Raw genomic sequence first — 15,000 nt, forward strand, 5'->3', positions numbered from 1 at the left:
TTAATTGAATAGCACATAAAAATTCGTGAATGGAGTGAGTTGTTAGGGCAGCTATCTGCAGAGGCCTCATATTGCAAGTCCATGCCCCCATTACACCCGAGATAGCAGTTACCAGTTTTAGACCACAGCTCTGAGCCCGGGATATAGCAAGCACATCGCTGTTGTCCGTTTAAAAAATTTTAAAAGACCAACAGATGTTTACGAGTTTGCATGCTTCCCCCTATTTTCTTACCTTACCTAGCGTATAAAAACCATTCTGGGGCTGGTGGAATGGCTCAGCGGGTAAGAGCACTGACTGGTCTTCTGAAGGTCCTGAGTTCAATTCCCAGCAACCCCATGCGTATGTGAGGGATCACAACCATCTGTACAGCTACAGTGTACTCATATACACGAAATAAGGTAAACTAGCCTTTTTTTAAAAAAAAAAAGAAAAACCATTATAAAATTTCTACTATTTATCGTCTACCCAAAATATTGATAAACTACTGAGTCATACTGTGTAGAGTTGAGCTTTTCAACATTATAAAAGGAAAATAAAAACCATAGACGATTCATAAAAAATGCTAAAAATTAAAAATGGAGAAAAAAATTAAAAAATTACAAATTGAAAGCTGATAGTTTCTGGGGACTAGGGAAGGCCAGGGGATAAAAGGCTTGCTCTATAATATAAGAACTTGATTTCAGATCCCCACTACACCTATAGAAAGTCAGGAGTTAGGTAGTGGTAAGAGAAGGAATCTCAGAGCTTGTTAACCAGTCCACTTTTACCAAATCAGTAATCTGAAGGTTTAGTGAAAGACTATCTGAAAATTAAGGTGAGGAGTGTTTGCATGGACATACACTGCCATACATGAAAATGAACACACACATACCCACATAGGCACACATGCACACTTGTTTTGTTTTCCTACTTTGGATTTTAAAATTATTAATTTTCTTCATTTAGTTAATCTTTGTAATACTTGGACACACATTTTCAAAATTAACACAATATTGAGACCTACTTAAAACAGCCTATATTTGTTTTTTTTGTTTTTTTTTTTCTGATTTCTTTAATCCCTGTAGTATAAGACAGTAAGAAACTGTTTTTTTTCAATTAAAAATATTACTGTATGCCTACATAGGTTCAATTCAGCCAGACAGGCTCTCAGCACTGAAGGAGAAGTAGACACAGACTCCCACTCCTGTCTTTAATTAATACATGATTTCAATGAAAAAAAATATTTTTCTCCAACTGAGTCTAACTGGGGATATAAATCACGCACCAGGTTAGGCCCTGAAGTAGTAGTTTGCCAACACAAAATGAGCTACAGAATTCTTGCAGACTTTTTGTTTGGTATTGTTTTCTTTGAAGATTTTGTCTTAATGTCTTTTGCTTGTATATTTTATTTACCTGTTTTGTGGTTGGTGGAGCTTTTTTCTTTTGAGTGTCTTGTATGTCAAGAAACTTAATTGTATTTTAGTACCTAACTGCCATTTTCAGTAGTTATTTTCAGTATCATGTTATTTATGGATATCATGTTATGGATAATATTCGTATATGTTCACTTTATAAAGGTGCATGTGTGTACACTGGTGTGTACATAAGTATGGGGACCAGAAGCAAAACTCTGGTATCATTCCTTAGGAGATGTCTACTGTGTGTTTTGAGACAGAGTCTCTCACTGGGACCTGTGGCATGGCAACTAACCCTGGCAAACTGGCCATCAAGTTTCAAGGGTTAACCTGCATCCTCTTCTGAATTGTACTCATAAGCACATCAGCCAACGATTGGAATAGGTCATCATACAGATTTTTGTACTTGTATTGTAAGGATTTTACTGACAGGTTAGCAGTTTTCACAGATCTTTAACGTAATTTTTTTTTTTTTTTTTTTTTTTTTACCAATTAGGCTTCTCTACTATTTTTATTCTTACCATTTATTGCTTGCAGTTTCTCCACACACTATACTAATGTTTTATTGTCAATTGCATCATCTTCTTTAGACTTTCAAAAATTTTCTGTCAGGTAAAATAACACAGCAGCCAGTCTATGACTAAAAGGTAAACATATTTCATACAAGATATAACATACAGTTATTATTTTTATACTGTAAAATTTGGGGCTAAAGACATCCATCAGCAGGTAAGAGTACCTGTAGCTATTCACATAATTGCTTACCACTGTCTCCCTGTGCACTGCACTCAAGTGGTGCACTGACACACACACATACAGTAAAAACACCAGAACACACAACACACACCCAACAAAACCAAACAAACAAATCTTAATAATACAGGTGTAATACAGAAAGCTATTGAGGAGGCTGAAGCAGGAAGACCCCAAATTCAAGTCCTCCCTAGCAAGGCCAGTCCTTTCCTAGGCTATTTTGCAAGACAATTAGCAAGAAAAAAAAATTCAAAGAGACTGGTCATCTAAATTAGGGGTAGAATATTCGCTATGTGCAATGCCTTGAATTCAACCTCCATTACCATCCCAAATAGGCAGAAAATTTAAACTTTGTAGAATAACACATGTAGAATAAGCCTCCTATTATAGTCAGATTATGTATCTGAAATGTGACCACCAAAATAGCCAACACATTTTCAGAAAGTTGGTATGTTTCATAATAGTAAACGATATTACTAAAAGAGGAATTCACTATAATATCAATTAAAATGTTTTCCTCTTACATACTTCATTAATATGAAAAAATACTTGTAGGTGTATATATAGGCAAAAAAAATATATTGCGTCAAAAAATAATTCCACTGACTCTAAGTGAAGTTTACGGAATATAAAGCTGTTCCATATGCATCAGTATCAAGGAAGATTATAAACCTATTGTTTAAATACTTTGAGTATAAATTTCACTGTTAAATATCACAGATCATTAAAATAGAAATTGGAAATAAGTTGGGGACTTAGTGTACAGCACATCCTTTTTGGGCACCAGATTGTCACTGTAATTTTTGGTCTATTATTTATTTTATCTTCACAAGATTACATATAATGAAAAGAAAATTTGTCAAGAAATTTTTGTAGGTAAATTTACTGAATGATTATAAATATTAACATCTTGCTTCTGCTGCCAAGAAATATTAGCATACTTACTATATACAACAGTAAGGGAATACTTTCCAGTGGGTTTCTTTATAGGCAGTTAGATTTTTCTTAGTTCACTAAATCTCATGGTTATGATTCTTAGTAATTAGTACTAAATACTGTAGCTCTTAATAAAATGTGTATTTTCTTATTATGGTTTGAGTGGACTGGGTTTCTTTGTTTTGTTTTTTGTTTTTATTAATGGTCACCTATTGCGACTATATGTAACAATATATTTAAATGAAAAGTTTCCAAATAATGAGGAGAGGCTTGATACTCCTCATTTTTTTGAGCCAGTTCTTTTCTATTATGTACCTTGGGCTATTCTAACACTCCCTATCAGTCTGGGCAGGCCTTAGACTTACAGAGTCCACCTCCTGAGTGCTACTCTGTGCAGCTCTAGTTTGGTACGTTTTTATAGTGACCAATCAACTATTTTCATTAACAGTTACATTACCTCAAAAATTTTACAAATCTCATTAACCAAATTTTATTGTTTTCATCTTTTGTTATTTGGAATCACAGAAAAAGCTTGTTATGTTCTAAACTTAAATATTGAGAAGTTACTGGAAGAGGCCATGTCTTGGGAATTTATTTTTAAATTATCTTTTCTTGTTTTGAAAATAGGTTGAAAATTTATACATGCATATAATGTGTTTGTTTAAATCCACCTACAATTTGCATTTCTCAATTCTTCCCCTGTGACCCCAACCACTATTACTTCTAAATTTCATGTTATTTCTCGTTTTAAATAAACTCAGTGAGTCCATTTAGTGTTGCCAACAAGTATATTAATATAGGGTTATCTACTGGAGGCATGGGTAAACTTTTATAGATAGCATGTAATCTTTTCTTTTCTTTTCTTTTCTTTTCTTTTCTTTTCTTTTCTTTTCTTTTCTTTTCTTTTATTTCCTTTCCTTTCCTTTCCTTTTTTTCCCTGTCCCTGTCCCTGTCCCTGTGCCTGTGCCTGTGCCTGTGCCTGTGCCTGTGCCTGTGCCTGTGCCTGTGCCTGTGCCTGTGCCTGTGCCTGTGCCTGTGCCTGTGCCTGTGCCTGTGCCTGTGCCTGTGCCTGTGCCTGTGCCTGTGCCTGTCCCTGTGCCTGTGCCTGTGCCTGTGCCTGTGCCTGTGCCTGTCCCTGTGCCTGTGCCTGTGCCTGTCCCTGTCGTCCCTGTCCCTGTCGTCCCTGTCCCTGTTGTCCCTTTCCCTGTCGTCCCTCTCCCTCTCCCTCCTCTCCCTCTCCCTCCTCTCCCCCTCCCCCTCCCCCTCTTCCCCCCTCCCCTCCCCTCCCCTCCCCTCCCCTCCCCTCCCCTCCCCTCCCCTCCCCTCCCCTCCCCTCCCCTCCCCTCCTCTCTTCTCTTCTCTTCTCTTCTCTTCTCTTCTCTTCTCTTCTCTTCTCTTCTCTACTTTTCTTTCCTTTTTGAATTCTAGCTTGTTTTTAATCACCAAATTTATGTTCACAAACAAACAACCTTAGGGTAGTTCAGCTGACTAAGATGTTTGTGGGGACAGTTCTTGCACATGGTGGACAATTACATGGTCCATTCTTTAGGTAACTTGTCTTCTAAATCTTTTGTAAAATTCTTCATTTGTTGAAAATAGCTTATTGACTCAAAAGAATTGTATACTTCTTTGGCCCCTGTAGAGAAAAATCTATGGGACTAGTAGGCCCTTATAGAGCCATATGTCGGGAAATAGTAGGACAGAGTTTCTGTGAAGGGACAAAGAGAGAAAGGTAATGGAGTTTGAGGAAGAGAGGGTAAAGCCAAATGAGAGGCTGAAGAGGTAGATAACATGATGGAGCTTGAAGAGGCTACAGAAAGATATTTTATAACTTTACTTAAAATATCTGTGGTTAGAGCACCCCTGCTGCTGCTCTGGGCCACTCCAACTTCCCTGAGCAGCCTGCTATCCCAGGCAGATTTTCATCATCCAACCACTTCTGTGCCCACCTTTATCAGACCTGCTTATCTGGAACCATACAGGTAAAATTCCCTTCCTGCACCCATCTTACTTGCTCCTTTAGTCCTCTGAAGCACCACCAGGTGCCTGGAGTAGACTGCTATTCCTGCTTGATGCACATTCTCCCACCACCTCTCAGCCTACCTTTATCAAACATGCTGATCTAGAAACATACATCCCAAGAATACTCTCAAGGGGCTGGCCACAGCAGGATCAAGGAGTATAAGCCTCTCTCAATACCTATACAAAGGGAACATTCAGGGACTAAAGGTATCCAGGTGTCTAAGGGTCCTCAAAAGAACACAATCAACAAAACAAGGACAAGGTAAAACCTTCAGAACAAGGATACCCAACTTCAGCAAGCCTTTGGTATCCTAACACAAGCAAAACACAGAAAATGAGCTCAAAGCTGGGCGTGGTGGCGCATGCCTTTAATCCCAGCACTCCGGAGGCAGAGGCAGGCGGATTTCTGAGTACAAAGCCAGCCTGGTCTACAAAGTGAGTGCCAGGACAGCCAGGGCTACACAGAGAAACCCTGTCTCGAAAAACCAAAAAAAAAAAAAAAAAAAAAAAAAAAGAAAATGACCTCAAATCCAATTTTATAAACATGATAGAGGCCTTAAAGAGTAAGCAAACCCTTTAAAGGAATACAGAAAATCCTGGAAATAAAAGTAGAACCAACAAAGAAAACACAAACTGAGGAAATCCTGGCAGTGGAAACCCTGGGGAAGAGAGCAGGAACATCAGAAGCAACATTACCAACAGAATAAGAGAGATGGAAGCGAGAATCTCAGGTGAAGAAGATATAATAGAAAAAGTTGATACACCAGTCAAAGAAAATGTTAAATCTAAAAATTTTCTGACACAAAACATCTAAGAACTCTGTGATACCATGGGATAGGGGGGTTTTCAGAAGGGAAATGAGGACACGGGAATAAAATTTGAAATGTAAATAAAGAAAATATCTAATAATAAAATTAAATAAAACAAAAGCAAAGATTGTTAAGCCCAAAAAACAAACAAAACACAAAAAACGAAAGAAAAGAAAAAAGAAAAGACCTAATCAAGAATAATAGGAATAGAAGGTAAATAGTCAGTCCCAGCTCCAAACACAGCAAATATTCTCAAAGAAATCATGGAGATAAAAATGTTTCTAGCCAAAAGAAAGAGGAGCTATACACATGCAAGAAGCTTATTTGCCAAGGGCCATGCAGGAGGAATGACAAATTGCCTTAGAACTAATGGAATGCAGCCCATGGGTTACCACAGCCACATGAGGGGACCTCATGTGGCACAGCCCAATCAATATGTGTCTTGAGAACTTCGTGCTGTTCAGGAGTTTTGCTCTGATTGCTACCCTCAGAGCCCTATTAATCTAAGAGTTATATGACAACTTTAAGGAGGCTTCCAGTCCCTCACTGACCAGTATCTCAGGCCCTGTACTAATGCTTGACCTTTTAGAGGCATTGCTGCTGTGATACCATGATTAATTATTTCTATCAACATCCTAGAGAAGATATAGATTGTATCCAATGACTACCAACCTCAGAAAACATTTAGAAAAATAAAGTTGTTAGTAAAGCTAGATTGAGATTTTTCTTGTATTTTAAGAACAAGTACTTTATTAGAAATATGTTCCATAAAGAGCACAAACTTAGTTAGAACTATAAAATGCCACTTCGTGGGATATCAGCATTGTTGTATTCTATTGTTGGTGTCTATCATGCTACTCATGAAGTATCTTTGTATTATAGCCCCCCTCACCCCCAAAAAAAGGCTAGAGAGGTTTGTTAATCTGCTCTAGAATGCAACCAATTAGTGGCAGAACTATGACCCTCAGACTTGAGTTTTCAAGGATTTCACTCAGTACCAGTGACAACCTCAAAAACCCTGAAAATGTCACTTTATCTATCCTCTTAATGAAAAGCCAACTGCTCTACCAGCCACTTTCCAGTGGTATTTTGGTTTCTATCAAGATCACAGTATATAGTATGGGGAAATAATATGCTCTTGAAAATCAAAACACAAAAACTGGCAAGTGGGTATGTCCCTGAGAAGTGTGTTTCATTGGGGAATTGATTCAATTGGTTTCAGGGAAAATCTAAAATCCATGAATAGAATTAGAAGAAAAAGGTGGGGGTGGGGTTGGGTTAAGATTAACAAGCCAAAATAGGAAAAAAGTTATCTGTGGTGGGGAGAGGAGCCCTGAACATCTATCCAAGGCTTTATAGCAAGCAGCAGGTGGCTGGGAGTGGGGAGGGGGAGGTACTTTGGGGTATTCGGGGGCAGGTGGCAGGAATAACTGCAAACATCTAATTGGAAAGCTACTATGGCCTTTAGCATAATTGGCTGGTGCTGGGAATCAAACTGTAAAATTAATTTCTATTTCCCTCTATATTGGTGGTCATTAGGCAGGGTGTGGGCTTGTAATCTGGGGGTACAGATCTGTTGGGGTAATAACCTGGAGCAGCTGGTCTTGTTCAGGGTGTAACCTGGAAATGCTGGTCTTGTTGGGGTGAGCCTAGAGACCGGAGCTAGGCTTGGGTTTTGTTGGGGGAAACTAACTTGGAAACTAATGCTAGGTATGGGCATGTTAGTTTACCTGACTTCAAACTTAGGTCAGGTTCTCTAAAATGGAGTCTGAATTTAAAATATTTTGGTCTCTCCACCTACTGCCTTTGAAGAGGCACTGTATGAGGACTCGGCTGAGTACCTGTGGGCACACCCCCAAATAGATGTGCTCCAGTATGTATTGAGAGCCCCCGACTTGGAGACATGTCAGGAGGCCACATGAGACCTCCTACAGGAACAGAGTCAACTTGGCTAAGAAGGCCCAGCTTTGTCAACATGAGGTCACCTACATATTCAAAGGGGACTGACCAACACATGCTGTCATACACCAGGAACACACCAAACTTAACATCCCAGTTACATATCCCATAGGCAAGTACAGAAATTTCTGGGATATGATGGGTTTGAAGACTTCGGGTGCCAGGGTTCACTGAGTTAGCCAAACTGTTATATGAGGACTCCCAGGGCCAAGAAGACAAAATAGAATGGACCCTTGAGATGGACATGGCTTTTAAGACTCTAAGAAGAGCCTTATTGGAGATGCCTGACCTTCCCACCTGTATATGGATGAGAGAAAGGGGATAGAAAAGGGGGTGGCTCACCCAAACCTTGGGACTATAGAAAAGATCTCTGGCTTACTTTTCTAAGAAGCTGGACCCGGTGGCCCAAGGATGGCCTGCAAGACAAGGATGCTGACAAAATAACCACATGGCAGGAACTTATCACCACCCCCAATGCTATTGAGGGGGCCCTCTGGAATCCACCCAGCCAGTGTGCCAGACTGGTGCACTTTCAAGCTCTACTTTTGAATTCCCCTCGCATAAGCTATAATACACTCTCTGCCCTAAAGCCAGCCACCCTGCTATCTGATCCACCCTCAGATGTGCAGCATGATTGCTCTATAGTTCTGGGATACATCCAGAATGTCAGGGAAGACTTGATTGACATACTCTGGTCAGATGAGGGATGAATATACTTAATGGATAGGAGCAGCGTCATCCAGAATGGAATCAGGTCTGCAGGGGCAGCGGTAATGGGCTTGGACTCTGTTATTTGGACAACTGCTTTGCTGCCAGGAACTTCAGTCCACAAAGCTCAACTAAAGGGCCTAACCCAGGATTGAAAACTGGAAAAGGGAGACATAGATGGGCTTATTCACTGCTGAAGGAAAAGCCATCAAAAATAAGGAGGGAATACTTTGGTACTCAACAACGAAATGAGACAATGGCTTTGCTTTAATTTTTATTGACAGATTTTTTTTTTGACTATGCAAATAATCTCTACTGGTAAATTCTACTTTAACAATAACAAGGCTATCTTAACAAAGAATCATTTTGGAACAGTTAAAGTTTTCTTGTTTTACATTGAAGAAGAATTCATGGATGGGAAGTTAGTCATTATTTCACTTTCCCCCCAACCAATGTATTTCAGTATTCGGGTAATGCAGTAAAACTTAATATTTGCCTTATCTCCTAAATCAACATATTTCTTTTAGCATTTAGAGAACATAGGAATAACATCTTATTTTTCTTCTTAGAAATAATGTGTGGTACACAACTTAAGACTTTAGTACCTGCCTCCACTTTATATCTGCTTTCTCCACGAACTCCATGGGATCCCCCAAATCTTGGTATTACTACTGTATGATTCATGAGATGCACTATACAGCCTATCCCTAGGTGAATGCCCTCTTACTTGTCTGCCCTCACGCTCAAAGTATTCCCTATCTCTAGGTGGAAGCACTTCTTGTCTACCACTACATTCATAGTCACTTGAATATATGTTACTTCGGTTGCTTGTGTATGTTTCTCCTCTTCCACCAAATCCATCTTGTGAGTTGCTATAGTCATCATAGCGGTTGTTTCCACCTCTTGCAGATGGTGCCTCATGGAAGCTTCCTGAAGTATATAAATGACCAAGTAAGAAAACAGCTTTAAGGCTGTACATTTAATCAGTTAAGAACACTGGAATAGCAAATACTCCAACCACCTAATTAATGTATAACCCATGTTACTTTTCTCTGTATGTGTAAAATTCATTAAGATGGCATTTATTTACCAAGTAAAATAGAACTCTTACCATAACTTCCATATGTATCTCTGTATGAATTTCCACTTAAATATTCAGAGAAATCTCTATCACGTCCTCCACGATAGCCAGCATGCTCACTAAGTTTTAAAAGGAAGTTTTAGTTAACATAAGAACTAACAGTTTTGCCGGGTGGTGGCGGCACACACCTTTAATCCCAGCACTTGGGAGGCAGAGGCAGGCAGATTTTTGAGTTTGAGGCTAGCCTGTTCTACAAAGTGACTTTCCAGGACAGTCAGGGCTACCCAGAGAAATCCTGTTGAAAGAAGAGAGAGAGAGAGAGGAGAGGACAAGAAAAAAGAGGGGAGGGGAGGGGAGGTGAAAAAGAGAAAGAACAAAAGGGAAAGGGAAAGAAGGAAAACAGAAAAAGGGAAAAGGGAGAAAGGGATATGGAGAAGGAAAGAGAGAAAGGGAAAGGGAGAAAGGGTTAGCGGGACGGAGGGAGAGAGGGAGAAAGAAAGAGAGAAAGAAAGAAAGAAAGAAAGAAAGAAAGAAAGAAAGAAAGAAAGAAAGAAAGGAAGGAAGGAAGGAAGGAAGGAAGGAAGGAAGGAAGGAAAGAAGGAAGGAAGGAAGGAAGGAAGGAAGGAAGGAAGGAAGGAAGGAAGGAAGAAAGAAAGAAAGAGAGAAAGAAAGAAAAAGAAAGAAAGGAAGTAAGAAAGAAAGAAAGAAAGAAAGAAAGAAAGAAAGAAAGAAAGAAAGAAAGAAAGAAAGGAGAGAAAGAAAGGAGAGGGAGAGGGAAACTGAAAGGAAAAGGAAAGGAAAAAGGAAAAGGAAAGGAAGGGAAAGGAAAAGAAAAGGAAAGGAAGGCAGGCAGGCAAGCAGGCAGAGAGGAGGGTAGGGGAAAGAAGGGGAGGGAATAGAGAATAAAGAAATTGTAATACCTGAAGACTTTAGATGCATGATCTTCCCGAGAGCGGTAATTGCCATAGTCAAAGTAGCCCCTAGATGTTGATGTGTATTTCCTTGAATAAATTAGAAATTAAAAATAACCATCCAAACTTTTATGTGAGAGTTTCTCACTGTTCTAGAACTGACCAATTAGCTAACTGGCCAGTGAATCCAGGATACCTGGAAAAATATCAATGGGCACTTCTCCAAGTAAGCTCAGACAATGATCCGGAACATAACTTGGATACATGAATGCTACTCCATCAAATATGCTAATGAAATACTGCTATTAGGCTTGCTAAAATTTAACAAACGCAGACGATGCAGTATTTGGAGAGGAAGAAACTTCATAAAAATTAAAACTTTGACCATCACTGACAGGAATGTAAAAGGGTTCTATATACTACATTACCATATTGCCCAGCACCTCAACTGCAATACACTTAAACTAACTGAAAATAAGAGCTCTATTAACCGTATATGAATGTCCTTAGCACCGCTACAACACAAAATCGTGGCTTTAAAATGACATACATGAGAACACAATATGTAATTAATATACATAATTAATAAATATTAAATAAAATTAATTCATAAGATGGGATCTGATGCTCTCTTCTGGTGTGTCTGAGAGAGCAATGGTGTACTCACATAAAATACAGTAAATAAATCTGAAAAAAGATTAAACCTTACAAAAGGATTAAATCTGAAAATTATGTAGCTCAAATAAGAATACAGTTAACTGTGCTTCCATTGATATCCTCTCTGTATTTACAGAATTGAAACTGACTGTATAATTGGAAGGTATTTACTTTGTGTACTACAGTAGGTAGTATACTTTTGAGATTAGTCAGACATAGGAAATGAGCCTGAATTTCAAAGGATATCCTCAAATGTTGGTTCTCAGGTACATTCCACATTCTATTTGAACAGTGTCTCTAACTGTCCTAAAATTTTTCCATGTACTGCTGTCAGACCCATGAGAGTCTTCCAACCAACATAAGAGTTGATTAATCAACACAGGTGAGATTATAGGTTTTATGCCTAACTTTTTCATTGGTTCTGAGTATATGAATACAGGTCTTCGTCTTAAGAAGTAAATACTTGGAAGATAATTTGCAGAAAATGTTGTATGCATTTATCTATTTATTCACTGTGTATATAGAACCCAGAAAACCTGTTTTGTTTTTTTTGTTTTTTTCCCAAGATGTTGTGGCATTTGGACATCCTCTTAGGTCTCATGAAAGTTACTCAACTTGTTAAGCCATCTCACTAGCCTTGGAAAACAGTCTTAATGAGAACGGATATAAAAGGTTTTGACACTACATAGAATGTTCCTGTATGATACTAAGTACAGTAATTAAAGCATTTTTTCCTTCAACAATGGGAAATTTAACCATTCTGCTATTTTGTCTTTACCTATCATTAGAAGACTGGCCATAATCCCTTGGTAATGGATACTCATCTCTTCTGGAAGACGCTTGCTCTCCTCTTGGCATATTTCTAGAAATCTCTCTTCGATGTGGTTCTGGACATTAAGTTTAAAAATTACTATACAAGTATTTCAAGTTGCAGATGGTTCAAAGTAGTAATAAAAACACTGGACTTTCTCTGCAAAATACCTTTTACAAGGCATACTTCATTCTTTAATGAAGCTGTATTGGTAAACTACTTCACAAATGCAATATAAACATACTGTTGTCAGTGTAATCAAGCATCAATCTGCCTCTTATTTTATGCACGAATCTCTCTCGTAATTCATATTTCACAACTTTGTATTTTAATGGTCTTTACTCAAATTTTTCTTACAACATGCTTAATTATGTTGATTTTATAAAACCTCAATACACTAATATTCAGATTTTTTTCTTTCTTTCCTTCTTCCTTCCTTCCTTCTTTTCTCTCTCTCTCTCTTCTCTCTCTCTCTTTCCTGTCTCTTTCTCTTTTCCGTCTCTCTCTCTCTCTCTCTTTCTCCCTCCCTCCTGCTCTCCTCTCCTTCCTTCCTTCATTCCTTTCTTTTTTTTCCCCAAGAAAGTGTTTTTCTGTATAGCCTTGGCTGTCCAGGAACTCACTCTGTAGACCAAGCTGGCCTCAAGCTCAGAAATTTGTCAGCCTCTGCCTCCCAAGTGCTGGGATGAAAGGCGTGCACCACTACTGTTCGGCTCAAATTTCAATATCATTCTGGCTAAAATCTTTGGATAGATCTACAAATGCAAAATTTTCCTACATATGTATGCCTGTGCATATGCGTGTGTCTTCTAAGAATGTGATGGTCAAAAACTCATAGGCAATTAGACTTTTCTCATTCATTATAAACTGCATTTCCACAAAAATGTCTGCTTGGCATGTTTTTACCTTGTCCTCTCAGTCCAGTATTGCTTCTTGTCAGAGCAGAAGTTGCATATCTTTTAGAAGGAGGACCATCCCTTTTTGAAGATGGACTTCTTTTAACTGCAAAGTATCTCCCAGAAGAACTCACATTGAAATTAGGAGTATATCTATCACCACCTGTATTTAAAGAAACATCTTAGCTAAAGGGAATCAATACTTCAATGAGTAAGTTCTAATCATCACTTGTAAATCTTCCTTTAACAATACTGTATTCTCAGCAATTAGTACTTTTTCTAAATTGGTAAAATTTACTATTTCCTTTTGTAACTAGAATTCAAACAGTATGTAAAGATGGCTTTAACATTTATAGCATAGTTTGAACACTACACTGTGTTTAAAGAAATGACAGAGAACTGGCGTGAAAGGGAACAAAAATCTGCCAATTAAATATATCTAAATTTCAGAGAAAATAATCACTTCATTATTAGAAAGCAGATTTTTATATATTTCTTGTCTCAATACTTTGCAAGATACCTCTATGAAATAAACTGTCATGCAAATATAAGCCCAAATATCAACCAAAAACATAAGAAATTTTATATAATACTATTAATATATAGACATGCTGAACAATTATTATAATTTACAAATTAGGACTCTCTATGAAATGCATATTAAGTATGTTATAATCATCTTAGCTTAAAAAATCAATATACATCTAGTGTCCAATTATGAATAAAGTGTGTATTTTCATACAGGTGAGAATAAAAACTTAGATTTAACCATTTAGATCATTTGGAGAGCATTATAAAATGTAAGTCTACTTCAGAAATATCACCTATCTCATCTAACAGCCCTTACTTGGATATTTAATGTTGGTGAATACAAAAAATTATAGATTTTATAAAAATAAAATATGAATTTATTTTCAAAAGTAATAAAATACTCTTGACCATTGCCTATAAAGCATCCTAATGTGTCGTCATCTTCTCATCATACATCAAAAGTTAACATGTAAAAAAGTTAACATTAAAAATTTCTGTTTCTTTTAAACTCTTCCAGAGTCTGAAACAGTCTTGAACGCTGCAAGGTTTAGATAATTCTAGGAGGATATATTTGTGTTCAATAGGCTTATATACAAACTGCCATCAAAAGAAGAAATGAACAGTTTCCAGATAAATATACAACAATAAGTATTGTCTGATGAATTCTTTTTATTTGAAATGTACTTCTGAGTTCTGGACACTTTAAGGCAATTTTCTTTTCTAACTGGTATAGTTTTAACTTCCCAAATAGTTAGAATTACAACTCACATTCAATACTGGCCTCTAAAGTACAAAACTAAAAAACAAGATTAGAAATAAATCTGGCTGCTCAGTGTAGGGGTACTGAAGTTCTCCCGAGGACCTGTGTTCAATTCACTGACAGCTAAAACATGTAACTCTAGGATATGAAACCTTCATACAGACACAGACACAGAGGCAAAATAGCAATGCACATAAAACAAGTTTTGCAGAAATTCTGTTGACTATATAAGGACAAATACTTAATGTCTTAAAAGAACACTTTTGCAATTTACACTCTGGTGTAAATTCAATTTTAAATTAAGACATCTGTTATTTACACTAACCATACAGTGCCTTTAATTTTTCTAATTAAAGGTAACTGCTCCAGTCATGAGAATGTTAAATAAAAGTCGTAGTGTTTCTACTTCAGTCACACTGCTTCCACTATGAAAGTTACCCAAATTCCCTTCACATGAAGGACGACTTCTTGCTCTGCTTCTTCCTCCTCTTCCACAAATCAGAATTCTTGAAGCACCTCTGGTTCTTGAAAAGGATGGTGGTCTCCTCTTACTACCACTTTCAAGTGATAATGGTCTCCTGGCTTGTTTTACTTTAATTCTTTTTCCATCCAAACTCTGAAAAAGACAACAGAAACAAATTTAACTTACATACTTTACCTTTTACTGCATCAAACATGAGGTTTAGAATGTCTTTCTTAATGTAAATATACACAAGTTTTTTTTTTATCAGAATGGAAAAAAATTGAGACAGAAACAGAGAATTGTAGTATTTT

The 15,000-nt window shown here is 37.5% G+C and overlaps 1 protein-coding gene across 1 annotated transcript in view; it reads right to left on the reverse strand.

The window, feature by feature from the left end:
* Positions 1–9,146: 9,146 nt before the first annotated feature.
* Positions 9,147–15,000, reverse strand: part of LOC146999863 (RNA-binding motif protein, Y chromosome, family 9-like) — a 10,706-nt gene continuing 4,852 nt past the window's right edge. The window contains exons 4-9 of the mRNA XM_085834391.1: positions 14,665–14,842; positions 12,946–13,098; positions 12,010–12,118; positions 10,584–10,664; positions 9,694–9,782; positions 9,147–9,512 (exon numbers count right to left, since the gene is read on the reverse strand). Coding sequence (XP_085690517.1) covers positions 9,199–9,512; positions 9,694–9,782; positions 10,584–10,664; positions 12,010–12,118; positions 12,946–13,098; positions 14,665–14,842 — 924 coding nt within the window. The 3' untranslated portion in view covers positions 9,147–9,198. The remainder of the gene's footprint in view (positions 9,513–9,693; positions 9,783–10,583; positions 10,665–12,009; positions 12,119–12,945; positions 13,099–14,664; positions 14,843–15,000) is intronic.

Source organism: Mus caroli, unplaced genomic scaffold (assembly GCF_978045245.1).
Source record: "Mus caroli unplaced genomic scaffold, Mus_caroli_1 scaffold_34, whole genome shotgun sequence".
Taxonomy (NCBI): domain Eukaryota; kingdom Metazoa; phylum Chordata; class Mammalia; order Rodentia; family Muridae; genus Mus; species Mus caroli.